This window comes from Culex pipiens, chromosome 1, assembly GCF_016801865.2.
Source record: "Culex pipiens pallens isolate TS chromosome 1, TS_CPP_V2, whole genome shotgun sequence".
Taxonomy (NCBI): domain Eukaryota; kingdom Metazoa; phylum Arthropoda; class Insecta; order Diptera; family Culicidae; genus Culex; species Culex pipiens.
Window position 1 is genome coordinate 61,692,228 of NC_068937.1, and position 21,230 is coordinate 61,713,457.

General features: G+C 38.2%; 1 protein-coding gene across 12 annotated transcripts in view; it reads right to left on the minus strand.

Annotated features, from left to right (window-relative positions):
• Positions 1-21,230, minus strand: part of LOC120419862 (cAMP-specific 3',5'-cyclic phosphodiesterase-like) — a 78,187-nt gene that overhangs the window by 15,890 nt on the left and 41,067 nt on the right. Inside the window, exon 1 of one of the 12 annotated variants that reach the window (XM_039582697.2) lies at positions 8,018-9,395. The exons of 9 other annotated variants lie outside the window; for them this stretch is intronic. In XM_039582697.2, the coding sequence (XP_039438631.1) occupies positions 8,018-8,724 (707 nt within the window). In that variant the 5' untranslated portion in view covers positions 8,725-9,395. Of the gene's footprint in view, positions 1-5,142; positions 5,736-8,017; positions 9,396-21,230 lie in introns of those variants that run through there. 2 more of the 12 variants (XM_039582698.2, XM_039582699.2) reach the window with 2 other exon arrangements.

Genomic DNA, 21,230 nt, shown 5'->3' on the forward strand with positions numbered 1-21,230 from the left:
CGGAAATATATTTTGTGTGTATGTATTGTTAGAAAGGTATTTCAGACGTGTTCAAAAGATTGAAGATCTGACAACCCCATCAAAAGTTATGAACACTTAAGTTACTTATACACTTTTTTGAGGCCGGATCTCAAATATTTTGATGAAAAAGTTGTCCGGATCTACCATGCGACCCTTCGTTGGATACACCCAAAGTTAAAGACCGAAGGGAGAGTCCTCCCGAAAAGAAACGTGAGGAAAGTGCTATTTTGCGAGAGCACAGTCCTCTCACGTGTTTATTCGTTCATTGGAACAGTTCATCCTATTGAGTGGCTTATATGGACAAATGACCGCCACTTAGTCACCGAACCATGGTGGCCCATACGGCAAAGGCACGGTACTGTAATCCGAAGGTCTTGGGTTCGAGTCTCGGTACCGGTACTTTTTTCTTTGATATAGATGAACTTTTTTTGAAGATGAACCCATGAGTAAAGTACTCTCGGTAGTTTCGGGATTTATCCTCTCAGTCCGCACACAGTACCATTTTACTACCGAATCGTACTCTTTATCCTCTTGTATGCTGATGTCCAGTTCTGGGTGTAGGTAATCAAAAGCCCTTTCCAACAAATCCAAAAAAATTGAAGAACCAACAACCCTATCAAAAGTTATAAGTCCATTAGTGATTTAATACACTTTTTTGAGGCCTGATCTCAGATTTTTTGATAAAAAATAAGTGTTATTTATACACTTTTTTGAGGCTGTGTAGTGTATTCACTTTTTTTTTATTTATTTTCTTTTCCATGTACATTAGCGTGGTTCACGTTTCTATGAAAAAGACAAAAGTTGTTATTTTGTCTTGCATCAACCGGAATTTCGTTCTTTTATGTCCCCAGAAGCACTCCTGAAAATTTGAGCCCATTTGGTAAGGTCTAGGAGCTCCAGTTTTAATTTGAAATTTATATGGGATTTTGATTTATTTTCCATGGGAAACTATCTTTTTTAACATTGCATTAGGATTTTTTTTTATAAATCGATGAAATGACTTGATTCTTATAGTAGGAGATAGGTTTTGAACTGGGGAACAACTTTGTAGAACATACCAACATGCTAGGAAGTGACCCTTTAAAGATACAGATACTTTAAGGTGGTGGCTTTTGAAGGGGCCAGCCACCATCTAAAAGTATCTGTATCTTTAAAGGGTCACTTCCTAGCATGTTGGTATGTTCTACAAAGTTGTTCCCCAGTTCAAAACCTATCTCCTACTATAAGAATCAAGTCATTTCATCGATTTATAAAAAAAAATCCTAATACAATGAAAAAAAGATAGTTTCCCATGGAAAATAAATCAAAATCCCATATAAATTTCAAATTAAAACTGGAGCTCCTAGACCTTACCAAATGGGCTCAAATTTTCAGGAGTGCTTCTGGGGACATAAAAGAACGAAATTCCGGTTGATGCAAGACAAAATAACAACTTTTATCTTTTTCATAGAAACGTGAACCACGCTAATGTACATTCATTCAGTTAAAATCTTATTAAGTGTCCAATCTCAATCGATAACTTTTCACTTTAATTATAAATACTAGCAATTTTCATTTATTCATGAAATATTGTAGCTTTCGATATTCAGTGATTTCAAATGTAGGAGATCCTACATGTACAAAAAGGACAAAGGGTACCTTAAAACTAACTTATAAACTATATAAAAAGCGGATCAATGCAGCTGAAGACTGCAATGATTTTTGTCGAAATGCATCAATTATCATATTGGACATAACATCCAAAGTGTCAACTTCGGCTAATTGATGAAGTTTACTGGTGCTGAACCAGGGAGGAAGTTTCAGAATCATTTTCAGAATTTTGTTCTGAATCCTCTGAAGTTTTTTCTTCCTGGTTTAGCAACAGCTTGTCCAGATCGGCACAGCATAAAGCATGGCAGGTCTGAAAATTTAAGCATAAGCATAAGCATAAGTGCCCACCCGCAGTTGCTACTCCGTTATTGATCAGGACCTCCAGAAGTTACATCCACGAGCCGTGGAAGATGAGTGGGAGCTATCTTTCCTCGCTTCGCCCCTATCATGCTGATCAATACCGGCGCCGGCCACGACCAGTGGTAGGGTCACGGGGAAGTTGATGGGAATGTTAGTCCGATACTTGAGTGATAGAGACCGCCCAATCGACTGCATCTCCGAAAGCATGGCAGGTCTGAAAATTTGTTTATAAATTAACAGTTTATTCTTGAGACAAAGTCTAAAATTCCTGTTTAAAAGTGGATACAAACATTTAATATATTTGTTTCATTTAACCTGTATACTTTCGATGTGATCCTTGTAAGTAAGGTTTTTGTCAAAAGCAAGTCCAAGATATTTCACTTGATCCTCCCACTAGTGTATTCACTTTATAAAACAAAAACACATTTTAAAACTAAAAGTTTAAAAACATAATATTTGGTGCATTCAAGGGCTAAAAATCTCTAAAAATGATTCTAAATGCAGGGGAATGCATTTTAAATTGATTTCAGCTGATCGCACTTAATTTCCATTGAAATTTTGAAGTTTAAAAAAAATTACCCCCTGATTTTTTGGACCATCTTTGAAGGGAGGTAGGTTAGTGCACAATTCTTTCTCAAAATAGCCTTCTTTACTATTTTTTGTCATTTTTCAATGTTTTTTTTTACATTGAGATACAAGTTGCTCTAGTTATTCATTGTTTTTTTTAATTGTTTAATATTGATTTTCCCTTTGTCAATTTTCAATGAGACTATCTGAATTAAAACAAACCTTTTATTTAGATTCAATTGTGGCAAAATTACTTAAATGCGCTTTCTTAACTCAATAATAAAAAAATGCTGACCAAATAAGGCTCGCAAGTCATTCAATGGGAAAGGAGCTTTTTCTTCTTAAATCTGTATCATTCCTTGTCCCATCACGCATTGAAATAGATGACAAAAAAACTTAAATTTTCACCAATTCGTTCACTTTGTGTAGAAGAGCATAAGTGCGAAAATTAATAAGCTAAATTATTTTGGTTTGCTATTTAAAAAGGATTACAAGAAAATCGGTGGTTAGCGGCTTCGGCTGCTGATCCCTAAGTTGCTATGGGGCGCGGATTCGATTCCCGCCTTATCCGTCTGGCCTTCTATTGGATGGGGAAGTAAAACGTCGGTCCATATGCGTAAAAGAGGTTTTGGGTGACTCACCACACATAACCTTCGGACGCCTAGAAATGAGCAGAAACTTGCAACAGAGGGGGTCGTTAAAGTGGATTGCTCTGCTTTTACAAGGAAATCAATAACACCGACCAACAAAATTTCTGCGCAGGTTCAACTCGAGGGGAAGCATAAAGTCAACTTTTAATTTTTCAAAAATATTTAGACGGGCCGAATGGTTTTTCTCCAAAAGTTTGTATGGCCCTAATTCTTCATACAAACTTCATTTTTGTAATTTTTTGAAGGTCAGTGTTAGTTATCTAAAAAGTAAGTAAAAACATTGGAATGCTTTTCTCAGGAAAGGCTACACCCAACCGGCGGTCGCATGATTTTGATGCATGGCAGCATGAAAGTATATCAGAATCTGCATGAAAACTGTCCTCATGCATTTTTTGCGATATAGGGGTATGACATTTTTGCCCGTTATCGACAATTATCGACATTACCGACTGCAGATTGATTGTATTGCAGAAAAAAAACCTAAACAGAACGAGGATTGAACCATCAACTTCAAGGTTGCTGATCCGACACGCTACCACCGCGCCATGGACGCTTGATGAATGGTGAGGGACAGAGCGCGAACATAATGTTCTCTCTAGATTGTTGCTCGGGGACGCGCCAGCATTCTATATGTTGGTGAGAACTGCAGATCGCTGACGTGTTTACACGCGGGCAAAAATGATCTATGGGCTTGCTGCAAAAAATGTAATAAAATGTAACATTTTCTGCAGCAAATTCACTGTTGCAGATTTTGAGATATATTTTTCGTTTGGGTGTATACAATCACTTGAAAAAAGAACTTCCTAATTAGACCTCCTAGAGCTAACTTGACGTGTTCATATCAGCTCAGGACCAATCTGAGAGGGAGCTGGCTGAACCGGTTTGTCCGTTTTGGACTCAAGAAAACCCGTCATGTTATTTATTTCTAATATTTCTTTTAATAAAATGACCTTTCCAACGAGCCAAAATTAAGATATGACAACCCTATTAAAAGTTATGAACATTTCTGTGTTATTTTTACACATTGTTAAGACTAAATCTATGATATTTTAATGAATACGTTATCCTTATCTATCATGTAAACCATCGTTATCACAAGAAATGAGTAATGAAGCTTAATTTATTAAACGTGTTTTAACTAAATGTATTCACTATTTGCATGTGAGGAAGGCAGCAACCACCTGAAGGTGGATTAGGTAACATTACAGATTGTCAAGGCAAACAGATTGGCCAATGTTTGACAGATCCAAACGCGCTGGACACCAACCGCCCTTAACGTCCAGCAAAACTGGCAGTGTTGCAAGCGCAAAACATGCGTTGCCAGTGCCGCCTCGACAATCTGTAGGTAACATTTTTCTTTAATTGTACAGCTAAAACACAAAAAAATGCGATATATTTGAAAGAGAGTCTAAGAATCAGTCTGTATGTCAATGCCTCTGTGCTCTCTTGAGCTTAGCTTGCTTGGAACTTAGCATAAGAAAGCACAGAGGCATCGATGTGTCAAAAACAATTCGCAAAAAAATGAGAAATGCCATCGTCTCACAATATAGCGGAGACGCATGGTCACTTCAAATTCCACCGCCTACCATGCACCTCCATGCGAAAGTTTTAACAGATTTGGTTGGGTGGTTGTTTTGTTTCGTCATGACTGGGTCATGTGGCTTGTGTTTACCACGATGCATACACCCATTTATCGCTCCCGATAAAAAAAAAAGTTTTCTGCAATTCAACAACGAGAAAAATGCGCAGAAAGGAAAGCAAAACATCAACAAGCATAAATAACGAATCCTTTCACGCTTCCGTAAACACAGAATCTCATCATCAGTCACAAATTGAACGAGGCACGCTTACTGTTTACATTCACTTTCACATACACATACACACACACAGGGGAAAAAAAACCTGTTCCACTTTAAGGACTGTTCCAACCCCCTCGGTTTGTGTGGGTGGCTACCTTCCGGTCGTGCGTCTTCTCCGGCTCAGACTCGTTCTGGACGTGCACCGTCGAATTCGGGTCAAGCTCTTGCGGGCGGTGAATCTCGTCTCCTCCGACACTGACGACCTGCCCCCACCCCCTCCCTCGTCCGTGTTGAAAATGTCCGAACATATCGAGGACGAGTCCTGGCGACGTTTGTCGTAGATTTTGCTGGTCGCGGACGAATAAATTGACTCACTTTGACAAAGTGAAACGCACAGGTCCTCAATGGACGAGTTCAAATTAGTGCCCTCAACGGAACCGTTATTCTTGTGGTGTTGGAGCCGGTCCAATGGTCCGGTTCCGGACACTTGAACTACCGCAGTACTCGGTGTGGGGCTTTTGGCAGCGGAACTGGATTTTCTCTTGTGCGTGAGTCCGCGGAACAGTGAAAATAGTACAAATACAGCAACAATCATATCATTGTTTGGTTAGCTCTTTCAATCGAGTTGAAGTATATCCGTCTCCTACAGTAAAACACAGCACCAATTACAATTATTATCCTGTTGTTTGTTCCCCAACGTCGAAGGTTTTTAGAGGTCCACTTTGTGTGACCCAAGTAGGCTACTAGACAGTAGTAGGCGAGCACCCAAGGTGCAACAAGGGACCAACTCTGGAGATTATGCTCTTTCGCGCGCTCGCTCTCTCCCTAGAACTGCAATGCCCTCATTTCCGGAGCAACACTTTTGCACTCATTTTTTTCTCGTTTGATAGAGGAAGAATTATGCAAGTTTACAGTTTTTGTTCAACAAGCCGGATTTTACGACAAAGCACGCGACGGACTACACGGTGACGAAAGTAGGAAGAAAGATTCACAATCACTCGGAGGAAGCAAACAGTCACATCTTATTTATAGACCGAAAATCAGCGCGGAAGGTCTACTGTACAGGAAAAAGTGGAGAAAAATTTCGAGCTCAAAAGGTAAATAATGCTCTGGTCCGATTCGATTCGAGGAAGGAACGAGGTACTCGTCGTTTGCTTCCATATCCTCTATACACCGGACAAGTACGCCTGCCCAGACTCTATAATCAATCATAGTGGTGCTGGTGCGATATTGTTGTCGGCGCAGACGCTCGGCTCGTCGTCGGCAGCAGTGTCCTCTGGTTTTGGTGAGCGCGACTCGTCGCACCCATACAACCACGACAGAATAGGACACAGGACAGACCGGGCCATGCCAGGCCACACAACAGCGCACACCATATCTATACCACGGGGGGAAAACAGAGAGCATGTCGAACCGAGCGCGGTCACTGTGGGCTGACGAATTTACATTTAAAAAAGCATATTCTGGAGTTTCTTTTTTTTTTGGAAAAGGTCCAATAAACCAAATTTTCAGTTTTTGCTTTTTGGGTGTTTTTTAACACCCCTGACTCAAGGCGGTTTCAAAAACACCCAAAAAGCAAAAACTGGAAATTTGGTTTATTGGACCTTTTTTTTTTAAAAAAAAAAACTCCAGAATATTGTGTTTCATATGTTGATAGAACCATTAAAAAAACTCTGGAAATGTATTATATAACTTTATCAAAAAATTTATACGAAAACATAGCACGTGACTTATGTGTGTGTATATTCACCTAATCCTATATCCCTAGGATGGCTACGCAATTATGAGAAAGTATTATTTATATCAGATTCGGTTTAAACTGATATATCTTAGGCCATTCCCAAATGGCAGAGAATCTGGCGTCTAAGCTACGAGGTCATTAGGTATTGTGCGACCTCGCCTAACATAGAGCACATATCAAACGGGTAACACTACTGTTAATCCGGCTGGGTGTAAAATAAATTTTGCATTATTTAACGTAATTTTACAAATTTTATTGGTATGTAGCCCATCGCATGGAAAACCTTAATTACCAAGATTTCAAGAAGATAAAGGCGTTTATCATGTCCAACCTACATTAATCTGATAGCTCAGTGGGTTGAGGCGTCCTCTTTGTAAGTGTTAGGTTAGAATCCAGTCGATTGCAACTTGCCGTTTCAACATGTCTTTTTAAACGTTTGGCATGACTCAGTGAACTATAGAGCGGATTCGTTAATTCGAATTTCGCTACTTCGAATGTCCGCTAATTCGAACGCTCGCTAATTCGAACGCATCCTAACAAAAAAGGCACTCAAACGTAACAATTGAGTTGCCAAACTAATGTTTACATTTCGACACCTTTGTTCGTTGTTTTCTTAGCCCGTGATTTCATGCTTTTGACAGCTGTCAGTCGTTCCAACTTGTGAATTCGGATTCGCATATACGAATGCAGTTCAATTCGAAATAAAGAATCCGCTCTGTATTAAAATCACAAATTTATACCAGCCTACTACACAACCATAACATTTTACAGTTATAAATATTGCAATTGTACTACCGAATTTTCCTGCCACAGCCCACAGCGCATACGCTGCAATGGAAAAATAGCTTCCCGATAAGCGAACTCGGGAAAACGGAACCTTTTTTCGGGTTTCCCAGCAGCACCAGTGCAGTGTGCATCTGTATTGTGAGCATTTGTATCAACATTAAAATGTGTGTTGAGCGTACTTTTCAGTGCAGCCAGCTCGGATTTGTTGATCGCATTAAACATGCAGAATGTGAAAAGCAACATGCTAAATCGGTGTTTTTTTGCTGTTGTACAAGCATTGTTTTCTCTAATTAACCCAGGATTGCCAAGCGGAAGTTTTTGCATGTAGCTGTGTTGGTGTGTGCTTGTAACGTTTACTGTGTAATGGTGAAATCGGCGAAATTTTTTGCCACTCCACAGCGGGGACTATTTTTGACAAAATGTTGCTTCCGAATTATACCCTCCCTGACTGGGTTACTATGATGTAATAACGCAAAAGCAACAGCCTGCTTCGATATACTTACTCCAACATTTCAGCGTTTATGTAACAAGATGTTCGTTCTTCTTTGGACTGTTCACTTCGGATGCTCAAGTGGCCGGGACTTAGGATGGATATTTTGCGATTCATTTGGAGACTTTTCTTCATTTTGAACTCGCTGTTTGCCTCCATTTCGCCAAGCATTTTGCCAAAACTCGGCGATATAACAAGCTGAGATCCGGTCACCGGCAGAGACGCTGTAGACACAGAGCTTGCTAGCGAGGATTTCGTAGCCGAAGCGACTAGGGCCTGGTGGAAATCGGAAGCGGAAGCAGAAGTTCCCAAACTGGAAAAGTTCGATGAAAGACTATGTTGCGTCGTTGCCGCGGCGCTGCTCTGCAGAAAACTGTGGAACTTGGTCTTGCTGCTCGAGGATACCGCCGAGGACATCGACGACGCAGATGACGAAGTCAGTACCGATTGAAGTGATTGTACGCTTGCGTTTCTATTCACACTTGTTGCTGCTGCAAAATTTCCATAAAGTCGAACGTTTTCCATCAGTTGGTCGGATTTCAGTTCGACATCGGAGAAGGCGTTGGATACGAGCTGAGTCGGTCGGATCGATTCGGTTGCTTCCAGGGCTGCTATGTTTTGGATTTGTTTTTGCTGCTGTTGGTGCTCGAGCTTGGTTCTAATTTGCTGTTGCTTAATGAACCCACCCAATGGGCACACTTTATCGTCGTCCTCCTCCATACTGATTTGATTCACAGCGGAGGTCAAGCGTTGTTTAGTGGAAAAACTTTCCGTAGGCACGAAATAAAAAAGGCAAAACGTTTTCGTTTATTTGCTTTGTCACCGGGATTCAGCAATTAGAATAAACGCAATTCTTTTCTTCGTATCAAACTCAACCCACAATCAAGTACTCTGTGACAAATTTTCAACCAACTTTGATACCATTTTTTCAACAGCTCAGCAATTTTCCTCGAATATGAAATCACTTTTCCACAAGGACTGGCGTTCATTCAACTTTCTGTCATTCTTCGTTAATAAACACCTTCCATTGGTATTTCCTCATGATCCAGTTCATTTTTTTCGAGCACCATTTATAAAAAAAAATCTTCCCACCATAAATTTTCTTCCGTCGAAAAACACGTCACGACGTCAAGGGAATACGACTGCTGAGCAAAAGAAAATTCCACGAACCATGGGGACACACAAAAAACACATATTTCATATTAAAAACACAGCATTATAGAAAGAAAGCAAAAATAAAAAAAAACCATTGATCTTTCTTCACGGGGAGAGTGAAACGTTGCTACCGAGAACCTTGAATAAGATGAAAAATATTTGACGGTGCGCGGTACCGCGAGCCGAACAACACACTGACTCTGGGGCGTCTTAGAGGCAGAGGATAGTGCCACTGCTGACCGTGGCCACGCGTGTTCTATCACAGGCTGGTAATGACAAATTTTTAATTTCGTGTTTCGAAAGCAAACATCTTCATGCACACAAATAAACGGGCATCCATCGGGAGAGCAAGCGGATGGATGAGGATGCTCAAAATATTTCTAGAGCAGGTACTCAACTAGGTACCTAATTTTCACCTACTCACTGACGATTGCATCATCTGAGTTGTCCAACTTTCTAAGGAAATTGAGTATATATAGGAAAGGATTACTTTTTTGAACAATTTGGCCCCTGAAAAAACGAAAATGACTTTATAGCTGACGGCAACTATTGCTAGTAGCAATCACTAGCGTCTTCATTTTATCTACAAGGACTTCGCCGCCCTGGGCTCCTACATGTATGTACCGTAAACTGGGGTGACTTTGATAGCCCGGGGTGACATTGATAGAAATTTGATTTGGCCACTAATTTTGATACATCCAATCCAACAGTCACATTTTTGCATATATGTTCGATAATAAGCTATCCCATAATGCTTACATATTCAAAATTCTCAAAAATGTTTAGATAATAATTTGACAGGCATCAAAGTCACCCCGGGCTATCAAAGTCACCCCAGTTTACGGTACAAAAAAGTATTTACACCTCTTGGGCACTATGCACATCTTGTGATGAAACAATTCAAAGTTTGACAGAAACCTAGTACTACATTCTGCTCAGAAACTCATGCTGAACATTTTGCGACAAAAAAAAATTATGAAAAGATGATTCCTATAAAAAGTCAACTTATTTTTTTATTCATTACCATATACAATCCAAATCCAATCTTTCGAAGGGATCCTGGAAAGGCACTCTCCAGGTTAGATTACACCTAGCACTCTTCTTGTCGACCGAGCCACGTAGCCCAGTGGTAACGCTTCCGCCTCGTAAGGCGTCATCCATAAAGTACGTCACGCAAAAATTGGCCAATATTAACCCCCCCCCTCCCCCCTATGTCACATTTTGTCACGCAAGGTTGAAGCCCCCTTCAAAAAAGTTCGTCACATTTTGCCAGACCCCCCCCGCCCTTGTTTTCGATGGGATTTTTTATAGTTTGTATTTCTTAAAACTCTCATAATTTGATATGTATGCCAATTTTAATATGAAAAAAAATAATTATAAGTTGTCTAAATATTCATTTGATAAACATTGCGATATAAAATTACGAAATAAAAACACAGATACAAAATCTTTTAAAAATTAGAAGACCTTGTACAACATTTAAGAATTAAAAAAATCTTGAAAACTGTTTTTCACAGCATTGTATCTAATAAGTTCAAATCATTCAAAGCAGTTTTCTTATGAACACCCTGCTTTCAAAGCATTTATTTTTATCGAGCAAGAATTTGCAAAATATTGAAGTTCCAGCTGAATAAAAACAATGTGACTATATAATCAATTATAATGTGATACTTCTAAATAATAGTAAGCATAATTTAAGAAAAGAGGATTTAATTAAATTGTGTACATTTCGAATTAATATTAGGCCGATGCAAATATTTAAAAAAGTTTTTGTCCCTGGCCGAGGTCAAGGGGGGGGGGCAAAAAAATAAAATAATATAAAAATTTAAATAACAAGCCATAGTCTTCACATTTAAATGAAAAAAAGTGTTTTAAATTGCATTTTACACTAGTTCAGTTGTTTTGCAATCATTAGTTTTCAAAAAATTTAAGATCTGACAAAAACAAAAATTGTATCAGAAAAAAAGATTTTGCATCGAAAATTTTCAAAAAATCTTAAGATTTTTTAATAAACCCAAACATGCTAAAAATGATTTAAAACGCAGAAGAGTGTATTTTAATTTGATTTCAGCTGGTTGCACTTGAATTTTCATTGAAATTTTGAAGTTTATCGTAAAAATTTTTTTTTTGCCCCCTGATTTTTCGGGCCAATTTTGAAGGGGGGGGGGGGGGTGACAAAAACTTTTAAAAATATTTGTACCAGCCTTATACAATCATAAAAAAAACCTAGCGTGACGTCACATTCTCGAAAACCCCCCTCCTCCCTTCGTAACATCTTGTCACACCTACGGTAACCCCACCTCCCTCCCTAAGAGCGTACGTACTTTATGGATGAGGCATAAGTGGTAGATCGGAGTTCAAAACCCGGCGCGGACCAACACAACTGGTGATCTTTTCCCTTCTGGATTCGATTGTTTAGTAAAGGGAAGGTAGTGCATCGTCACAAACTGGACCTTATCAGGACACCTTAGGAAGACAACCTATGGAACATTAACCTTAACATGTTAACATTACGTTGATTAATAAACTGTCACTTAATCCGCTTTGTACTCTTCACGGGTGTTCCCCTCAGGAACAGGGAAAGATTTACTTTGTTTCACTCTTCTTGTCATTTATTAACATTTGTAGTGCTCCATTGCATCGGAATGCATTGAAACATCACAGACGTTAAAGTGGCCAGGCCTACTGCGTAAAGTTGTATCGCAGAGACATGATTCGTTGAAGTGGGTTGAGTTTGAGCACGGAGTGTTTATACAACAACATAATTCTGCATCTACTGGGGATTAAGAAGCGTGGGGATACAGCACCATACGCTCCAAGATTTGGTTTATTCGTTGGGAGCACCATATTAAGATATCCCAAAGGTATTCCGGGACCCTCTGGGATGGGAAATTGTATTTCCACGAATGCCTTGGACGCTATGTGCCGTAGTTATATCGCCACAACAATGAAGCAATGAATCTAAGTATATAGAAAAAATATCAAGACCAGTTGCTTTTTTGGATAAAGGTACATTATAAATATTGACAAATATTTTATTGAAAAAAAAAATGATTCAAATTTAAAGGAACATGTCCTGTTCCTTTTATCTTATTTTAAATCTCATTGACATCTCTACAAAAGAACGGGTTCATAGCCAATGGTACAGTAAGCAGTCAGCCAGCGGCAACGGTTTACCGACAGAACAAGATGGTTTTCTGGCAGATACGGTTAATAGCGGCAATTTACCTCGCGGACACAGAGATAAAATTAGATTTCATAAACACATGCGGCGGCGGAGGAACAACCTCGTCGTCGTTTCTTCTTGCTCACACACATGAGAGAGATAGAGTGGAAAACAGAAAACATCTGAGCCGAAAACGTAAGCAAACTGTACCGTGGATAATATTATGACCGAGGAAATGTTGTGGCGTCTTTTGTTGCGGGCCAATCTTCGACCCGTGGCAAAAATAATGGCAAACATGAGTTTACCACCCCCAGCGAGTTATAGCTTTGCTTTGGACGAAAAACATGATAATTACAAAGTGTTGTTTTGCTAAAAGTACAACTGATGAGTTTTTTTACTTAGAAATTAAAGAATAAGTTTATAAACAAAAACTATTCATAAAATTATGATTAATTAGCAAAAAAAACTTCTAATCATGCGATTCAACGTGCCACTAAAAGTGTGTCGATGCTGGGGTTTGCCGCATGAATGTACACCATTATTAAAGTGAAAAGCAGCGGGAAGGAAAAACACACTCACCGCATCGTACCGCACAGCACAGCACATCACATGTCTGGCAGTTTGTGTTTTCAGCGATCTCGGGGTGAGAAAAACAAGTTTGCAAACAAAAATATGGTTTGAATCAGCAACAATTTTAAAGAGCAGACCAGAGGGTGGTGGTGCTAAAGCGATGGCGTCGTTAAAGTGCTTGTTTTATATTTTGCCATTTTTTTTTAAATATTATGCCATCTCTAACTCGCATTCCATTGGAATTTAGGAAATATTCCGTGAAATTCGTGCCGTAATGCAAAATAGCGAGAGAGAGAGAGGGTGTCTATGCGTCTTTGGGGCTAAATGTACCTGTAGAAAAAATATGTTGTGTGGAGCAAATCACTGAAATTTATTTTAAATACGAATGCTACAAAATCGAACATTATGTTTAAGAGGCAGTTTTTGTAAATATTGCTCGGTTTGTTCTAGAGGTCATATCGAAGCGCTCCGATTTGGATGAAACTTTCAGCGTTTGTTTGTCTATACATGAGATGAACTCATGCCAAATATGAGAAAAAGGGAAGTAGGGTAAAACGGGCTTTAATGGTTGAGGTAAAAAAACCTAAAAAATCTTAAAATTGCTCGCATTTCCGTAAAACTTTGTCAATTCCGACTTTCTTAGATGCATTCGAAAGGTTTTTTGAAGTCCTTCAAAATGTGCCATAGACATACAGGATTGGTTTGACTTTTTCTCATAGCTTTTGCAAATTACTGTTAAAAATGGATTTTTTAAAAACCAGTTTTATCTTTTTGCAACAGCCTTCAACACCCATACTCCTATAGGTCAAAAGTTAGAGAATTTCATGGACTCTGAGCCTACGGTATTAACTTTTTGGCCAATCGAAGTTTTTATCATAGTTTTACGATTTTTCTATAACAAACTTTTTACAACTTAGGCTACGTAATCGAAAAGGTTCAATATGAATCGAAACGTCGGAGAAGAAAGCAAACTGGTGTTTGATTTTACCAAGTGACCGAAAGCCGAAACGTAACCATAAATAAAAAAAAACGTAAAAAAAAGTCGTAAAAAACTACTACTTTTTACAACGTTAGTTTTTGCCCTATAGGCCTCCATAGCGGCACTTTTTGGTCTCAATTTTAACATAGGTATTCGTAATCCTCAGAAAATTTCACGTTAGTTTGAACTATTGGAGTGGAGAGTCACGTTAGTTTGAACTATTGAACTCATAGTTGGCATGAGTTCATCTCATGTATAGACAAACAAATTTCAGCGTTTCATCCAAATCGGAGCACCTCGATACGACCTGTTACACATTGGTTAAAAACTCGCTCTTAAGTTGATTTACTTACTAAACCATCTTTTATATTATTGTTTAGAAAAGTTGAACTCTCTATTTTCAAATATGAAGTACGGACAAATATTGAGCAAAGTTCTGGAGGCTTTGGGCTGGTTAATGCTCGATTTATGTTAACTTAAAAGTAAACATTATAAATACATATTTGTAGCCCACCTAGATGGATGAGACCAAAAAAGTCAACATTTTGCTCGCGTTCCATTTTTTAAAGATTGAAGATATGGTATCTCTTACTTTAGATATAGGAACTTAAGCGATATTCACTTACTTTTTATAAGCCGGATTTCATTACATTTGATCAAATTGATGTAATGATTCATTTACATTTGTGGATCTAGTTTATTTATTTTTGTTTATCGCAGAAAAAACTGAGCGGTAATGTATTTAAAATTCAATTTTACGGTGGCACTTTTGCGTCAACAAAAGGGTCTTTTGTGTCGCATTGGTCATTTCGGCAGGTCCAGATTTTACATCCTGCCGGGTTGCTTCTGGCGCACACAGGCACTTGAACCGTCCGCCTTTTACAATGTTGAAAGCATGGACCAAGGCGCTTTTTCGTCATCCGTCCTTACTATGGATGTGTAACGAAGCGTGTCCTCCCCCCTGAACCATAATGTGATATCAATATTTTCCTCTAGAGAGACCGCTCATGTCCGGGGCCGTATCCATGCCGCTCGAGTCAGTTCAGTTGTAACTTTGAACCACTTTCCGTAATATCCTTCCTGCCAGCATGCCTGTCGTGGGAGCAAGCACACCCAAAACACTCATCGATGTCGCTCAAGTTGACCCTTGTCGCCGTTGATGGTACATCAGCGGCAAAGGACCAATCAGGACAAAATAGGTGCTGAAAACGTTTAAATGGTTTGGATATCCTTCATGCAATAAGTTTGAATCGTTATTGTAGAAAGTCGTTCCTATGGGTATTTTTAAATATATAAAAGATTATATGAACTTTTTTGCTAGATGTGACCACTCAAAGATTCAAATATTGGTGGAGGAGAAACAAAACAGTATTCTTTTTATCACATTCAGAAATCTGTTTAAAACAGTGTCGAGATATTAAACTATTCAACATTATTTTAAGTCCGGATACTTGGCCGAATGGTTAAGCGATCTGCCTTTCAAGCAGATGATCAGGGATCGTATCCCGCCCGGTCGCCTTGCCACCGATTTTTCAGTGAAAACTAGAACTCCTGCTCCCTCTGGAACTCGGTACTCGGTAATTAATTACCACACACAAACACATGCCGATCCCCCCACTACCACAACTAGCGTTGGGTGAGTGGGGAATGGACGGGAAGATGACCAACCAATCACACCACAACGCGTGAAGGAAGGAAGGAAGTCTCTTCCCACAGAGATAATCAACATCCATCAAGACAAAGAACAATAGATCGCGGATCTATATATAACGCACGGGTCCGTGATGGCAAGGCCTAGAAAGCCTGGAGCTTATTAGAGAACGGACATCTTAAAATACTGATTCACATTAGTCCATATAGATTGCAGCACTGCAAATGTCAAAGCACCTGCGTGACTCTTTTCAGATATTGTTTTCATCAGTCAATTGAACCAAAACAAATTAGGGTTAAAAGCTGAAATGAGGCGCTGCATTTGCAGAGTTTCCAGAAATCTTTAATAGTAGTTTATGCAACAAGTTGCAAAAAGAGGATTTTTTCAGCACGAGTCGTACATTTATCCAACGAGGTTCGCCGAGTTGGATAAATACGAAGAGTGCTGAAAAAATCAAGTTTTGCAACGAGTTCCATACAACATTTTTTGCAATTCCAAAAAACACTCACTGAGTGAAATTTTATGTCAAATTTTCATGTATTTTGTCAATAAATCGTTTAAATCAAAAAATGTTGAAAAGTGTTACTTTTCAAAACAAGTGCTGAAAAATTCAACTTTTCAGCACCCATTTGAGTGCTGAAAAGTAGCACTTTTCAGCATTTATTTTGAAAAGTGTTGCTATTCGATTCTGTTATTTTTGGTACAGAAAAGTAGGCTATTTCGTCGTTCAAGAATGACAGGAAAAGTGAGTAGTTTCACAACGGAATTGCAAAAAAACATTTCTGGGTGAGTTACTGGGTTTGGCAGAGAATTTTGTCATGACAAAATCAACAAGGGTGTCCATTGTAGTGCTAGAAGTCGCCTCGCTCCCGGAGTTGTCCCCGGCACGATCTTCAACGGAAAGTGGAATTCCGTCTGCGGTCACCACACCAGCAATTCCTGCGCTTGCACGGTCAGCATGGTCAATATATGGCACAAAAGAAAACTTGAGAATATTTAACGAAATTCAAATTGAAAAATAAAATTTAAGTTATTTGTTTTGTTTTCTATTCGTGTTTTGCACGTACACATTGAATCTTATTTTTATAAGATTACTATGACTATCAAAGGCACCCCGGAATTCAAAATAAGAATTTTCAATGCAACTATTTTTTTTAAACACTATTGAAAAAACTTTTTATCAAAAATATTGCATGTATCTTGTGTGACCTACCCTCGTACATGTTTTAAAAATAATAATCTTAAGACAAACCTTACCAGTTGGAAAATATTTCAAACATAAATTGAAATTCTATCAATGTCACCCCGGTTTACTGTACTTTTGTTTTGAGATGGCCGTTCTTCAATAAACCAAAGGCTCTCTAGCAAGGCTGATTGAGCCAGTTAGGGTATAGGGTAAGATAGAGGACAAAGAATAAAAAAAATACATTATTTTAAAGGTGCCTCAAAAACATTTGACAAGCAAACAATCCGATCGTAAAATGGCAAACAAAAGCAAGCACATCATCTTGGTAAGAAATGCCAGTAAAGATTACACGCCAAATGTCAAACCTGCTGGATTTAAACCCAGATTTAATGCTGTGAACATTATTCTACACTCAAACAAAATTAGTTCGCGTAAACATGAACAGTTTTCTTCCTGGTTCCCGTTGGCATGAACATTGTTCACGTTTACGCGAACTCATTTGTAACAATTCAAGCAATGTAATAAATGGGCCAAAGCCAAGTACCGTCAACTAAGGCGTATCGAGACTAAAGTTTGTAAACAGATTTTAGAGCACTTTTATGCTTCAAATTCGTAATTCGATTTACGAATTTAGTTGTTCTGATAATGTTCTAACTAAGACCGTCCAAACATACCAAAAAAACCAAATCAGCTTCACTCCAGATGACGTTATGTCACTTGATACAACACGATGATGTAGCGGACCTTAAAGTTGAGGCTACGTAATTATTTTTTGTTTTTCATCAAGAACTACAAGAACTAAAACTTTATCTCTATTGTCAGCAAAAAGATGTCTTTGTAAGACCCTGTATTTTGACTGCCTATAATACGGAGCAAATAAATAGTAAAATAAATGTACTGTCGATACATAACTACACATTTTATTACTCATAAAGCTTCACCATCCAATTCGACCCCATGGTGGTTATTAATGAACTCTCGTATGAGCACATGCCGAAATGTACCCTCACGCGGAGTGAAATGTTTACTATACAAAAGTACCAACCTCTTCCAAAGGCGAGAAGTGGATGTTCTCACACACAACAGCAACAAGGCAGGAATCTACCAACACCAAGCTCATACCTGCCGTTTTGTGGCCGTGGAAGAAAGTGGGTTAGATGGAATTTCTGAAAGTGTGGGAAAATAATTTTCCACATAACTTAATTCCGATGTCTCCACTCTAGCGTTGCCGGGCTCGACTCGTATGCGATTTCCGTACTCTGTAAGAAGGGCCAGGCCAGCAAGGCGGGTGTGCTAAAAATAATCACACGATTGAAATCACATCCAATGAGATTTTCTTATGACTGGCTTCCACTACTGAACACTGTATGGATCAGCATCAGCATGATCACCATGAGCGAGAGGCAAATGCTTTCGGACGAGTAAATGAAGTGTCGCTTCGATGCCCTTAATTGAGGAGACACTCCGTTACCGTAAACCAACCGTGTGGAAAACATTGTTTAAACAAGTTTTAATTCATAAAGTACGCGGCAAGTAATGGTTTCGTCGCTAAGCGAGATTCTCGTTTATAATCTGATTAATAATGCGGAATTCATGAATCTCTCGATGCCAAATTTGGACTTCGACAAGAAGAAGAAATAAAATGGATATTTAAGTTATACGAGTTATACGATTTTTCGTGTTCAGATATTGAAATGTGTAGAGTAGAGTAGAGTAGAGTAGAGTAGAGTAGAGTAGAGTAGAGTAGAGTAGAGTAGAGTAGAGTAGAGCAGAGTAGAGTAGAGTAGAGTAGAGTAGAGTAGAGTAGAGTAGAGTAGAGTAGAGTAGAGTAGAGTAGAGTAGAGTAGAGTAGAGTAGAGTAGAGTAGAGTAGAGTAGAGTAGAGTAGAGTAGAGTAGAGTAGAGTAGAGTAGAGTAGAGTAGAGTAGAGTAGAGTAGAGTAGAGTAGAGTAGAGTAGAGTAGAGTAGAGTAGAGTAGAGTAGAGTAGAGTAGAGTAGAGTAGAGTAGAGTAGAGTAGAGTAGAGTAGAGTAGAGTAGAGTAGAGTAGAGTAGAGTAGAGTAGAGTAGAGTAGAGGGGAGTAGAGTAGAGGGGAGTAGAGTAGAGTAGAGTAAGGTTTTACACATAAATGATTCATTAATTGAATTTAAAATTGTACCTTACAATCTCCAATCCAACCTCGTGGGACAAGGAAAACCATTTTTTCCTACTTTTTCGCTTTCAAAATACACACCACCAGCAACTATTGTTCCAACCCCACAACGAGGTGGATTACCGTGGTAAAACGTACTTTTAACGAGCAGGGATTCCGTCTGGATGCAACAGCAGCGTTGGACTCCGTGAAGGGATATAACAACCGTTTCCACCGCTCTTTCTCTCTCCCTCTTTCTAACCACGTTGTATGAAGGTACTTGGGATTGGCATAAGCTGCTAATAAAGTGCCGTTTCGCACATGTGAAAACATGACGATGACGTCAATGAAAATAATGCAGCAGTCGGAATGAAAATCAAGGAGGAGATGGATTTGAATATAAGCAAAATGTTGAAAAATAAAGCGAAAGCAGCAGTAGGATCGTTCAAAATCGTGGAAGTATATTAAACCATATAGTATGACTCAGGCCAAATGATGGTTTGAACATACAAGTGAACTGAGTCGAACTCTCGCTGTTGCGAAAGTAGTGTCACCTGATATCGATGTAATAATTGTGTTGATCTGTGGCTATTAGGGTGCCCAGAATATGGGCAAATGTTTCAAAACCTCGCTCCACAAGCCGAAAACTGTTCCCTAGGGTATTCTAAGCCTCTGTGCAAAATTTGAGCGAAATCGGTCAACATTAACCCATTGATACTCGGGCATGAAGTTTGTATGGGAAAAATCGTCAAAATGTATGGAGAAACGGCACAGTTTCGTAATACTCCCTGTAGGTGGCGTTGCGAGTGTCCAAAGTTTGCCAAACGTGAGATTCTTATGTGAAATTTAATGCCCAACAACTTTGTAGAAGAGTGCAAGACGATCCGAGTTAACCTCAAAAAGTTATTAGCATTTTAGTGAAGTGGTCTCCAACCGACATGGCCAAAGGGCCTAATCCGGTATTGCCACTAAGGAAAGCAAGCATAAAATTGTAATTTTGGGATATTTTTTGTCAAACAAAGAAAACAAAATCAACAAAGTATGAATTAGACTAAATCGATCCAACTGAATCCGAATTTAAAGGTTGATAGGCGAAATTTTCAAAGAGACGCAAGACATTCAAGATGGCGGCCAAGTTGGCGGCTGTATAGAAAACCCTAAACACAAAGGGTATTATGTGACCTGCAATCGACTACTCAAATTTAACTAATCTTGGGGCTCTAAACACGATTAAAACCACTACAGACTTCCAAACAGACAAGGTTATTCAAACTAAGATGGTGGCCAAGATGGCGGCTGTATAGAAAATCCTATAGATAATGAAATACTAAAATACCAAAATACTTAAATACTAAAATACTAAAATACTAAAATACTAAAATACTAAAATACTAAAATACTAAAATACTAAAATACTAAAATACTAAAATACTAAAATACTAAAATACTAAAATACTAAAATACTAAAATACTAAAATACTAAAATACTAAAATACTAAAATACTAAAATACTAAAATACTAAAATACTAAAATACTAAAATACTAAAATACTAAAATACTAAAATACTAAAATACTAAAATACTAAAATACTAAAAAACTAAAATACTAAAATACTAAAATACTAAAATACTAAAATACTAAAATACTAAAATACTAAAATACTAAAATACTAAAATACTAAAATACTAAAATACTAAAATACTAAAATACTAAAATACTAAAATACTAAAATACTAAAATACTAAAATACTAAAATACTAAAATACTAAAATACTAAAATACTAAAATACTAAAATACTAAAATACTAAAATACTAAAATACTAAAATACTAAAATACTAAAATACTGAAATACTAAAATACAAATCAAAATTCATAATCATAATCATTTAAATTGTAAATAAATGTTAAGAGGCATAGTCTGGGGCACTAGAAAAATACTGCATTCTTCTTTTTACTTAAAGTCTAGGAAATGTTAGTAAAAAACACAGCCAAAGCTGACCCCTAAAAAATACATTTTTAAAAACATTGATGAAGTCACTCACAATAATCAAGTACTTCCAACCCACACAGTATTTAAAATTTAAGGGATCTTCTTTCCAATGCTTTTTAAAGATCAAAAATTTGTTGAACAATGGATTTTTGGCGATTTTTTAAATCTAATCCCGTCTAATCCCGTTGGGTTGTAGAGGGATAACCTTGTCTGTTTGGAAGTTTGTGGTCTTAATCGTGTTCAGAGCCCCAAGATTAGTTAAATTTGAGTAGTCGTTTGCCGGTCACATAACACCCTTTGTGTTTAGCATTTTCTATACAGCCGCCATCTTGGCCGCCATCTTGGTTTGAATAACATTGTCTGTTTGGAAGTCTGTAGTGGTCTTAATCGTGTTCA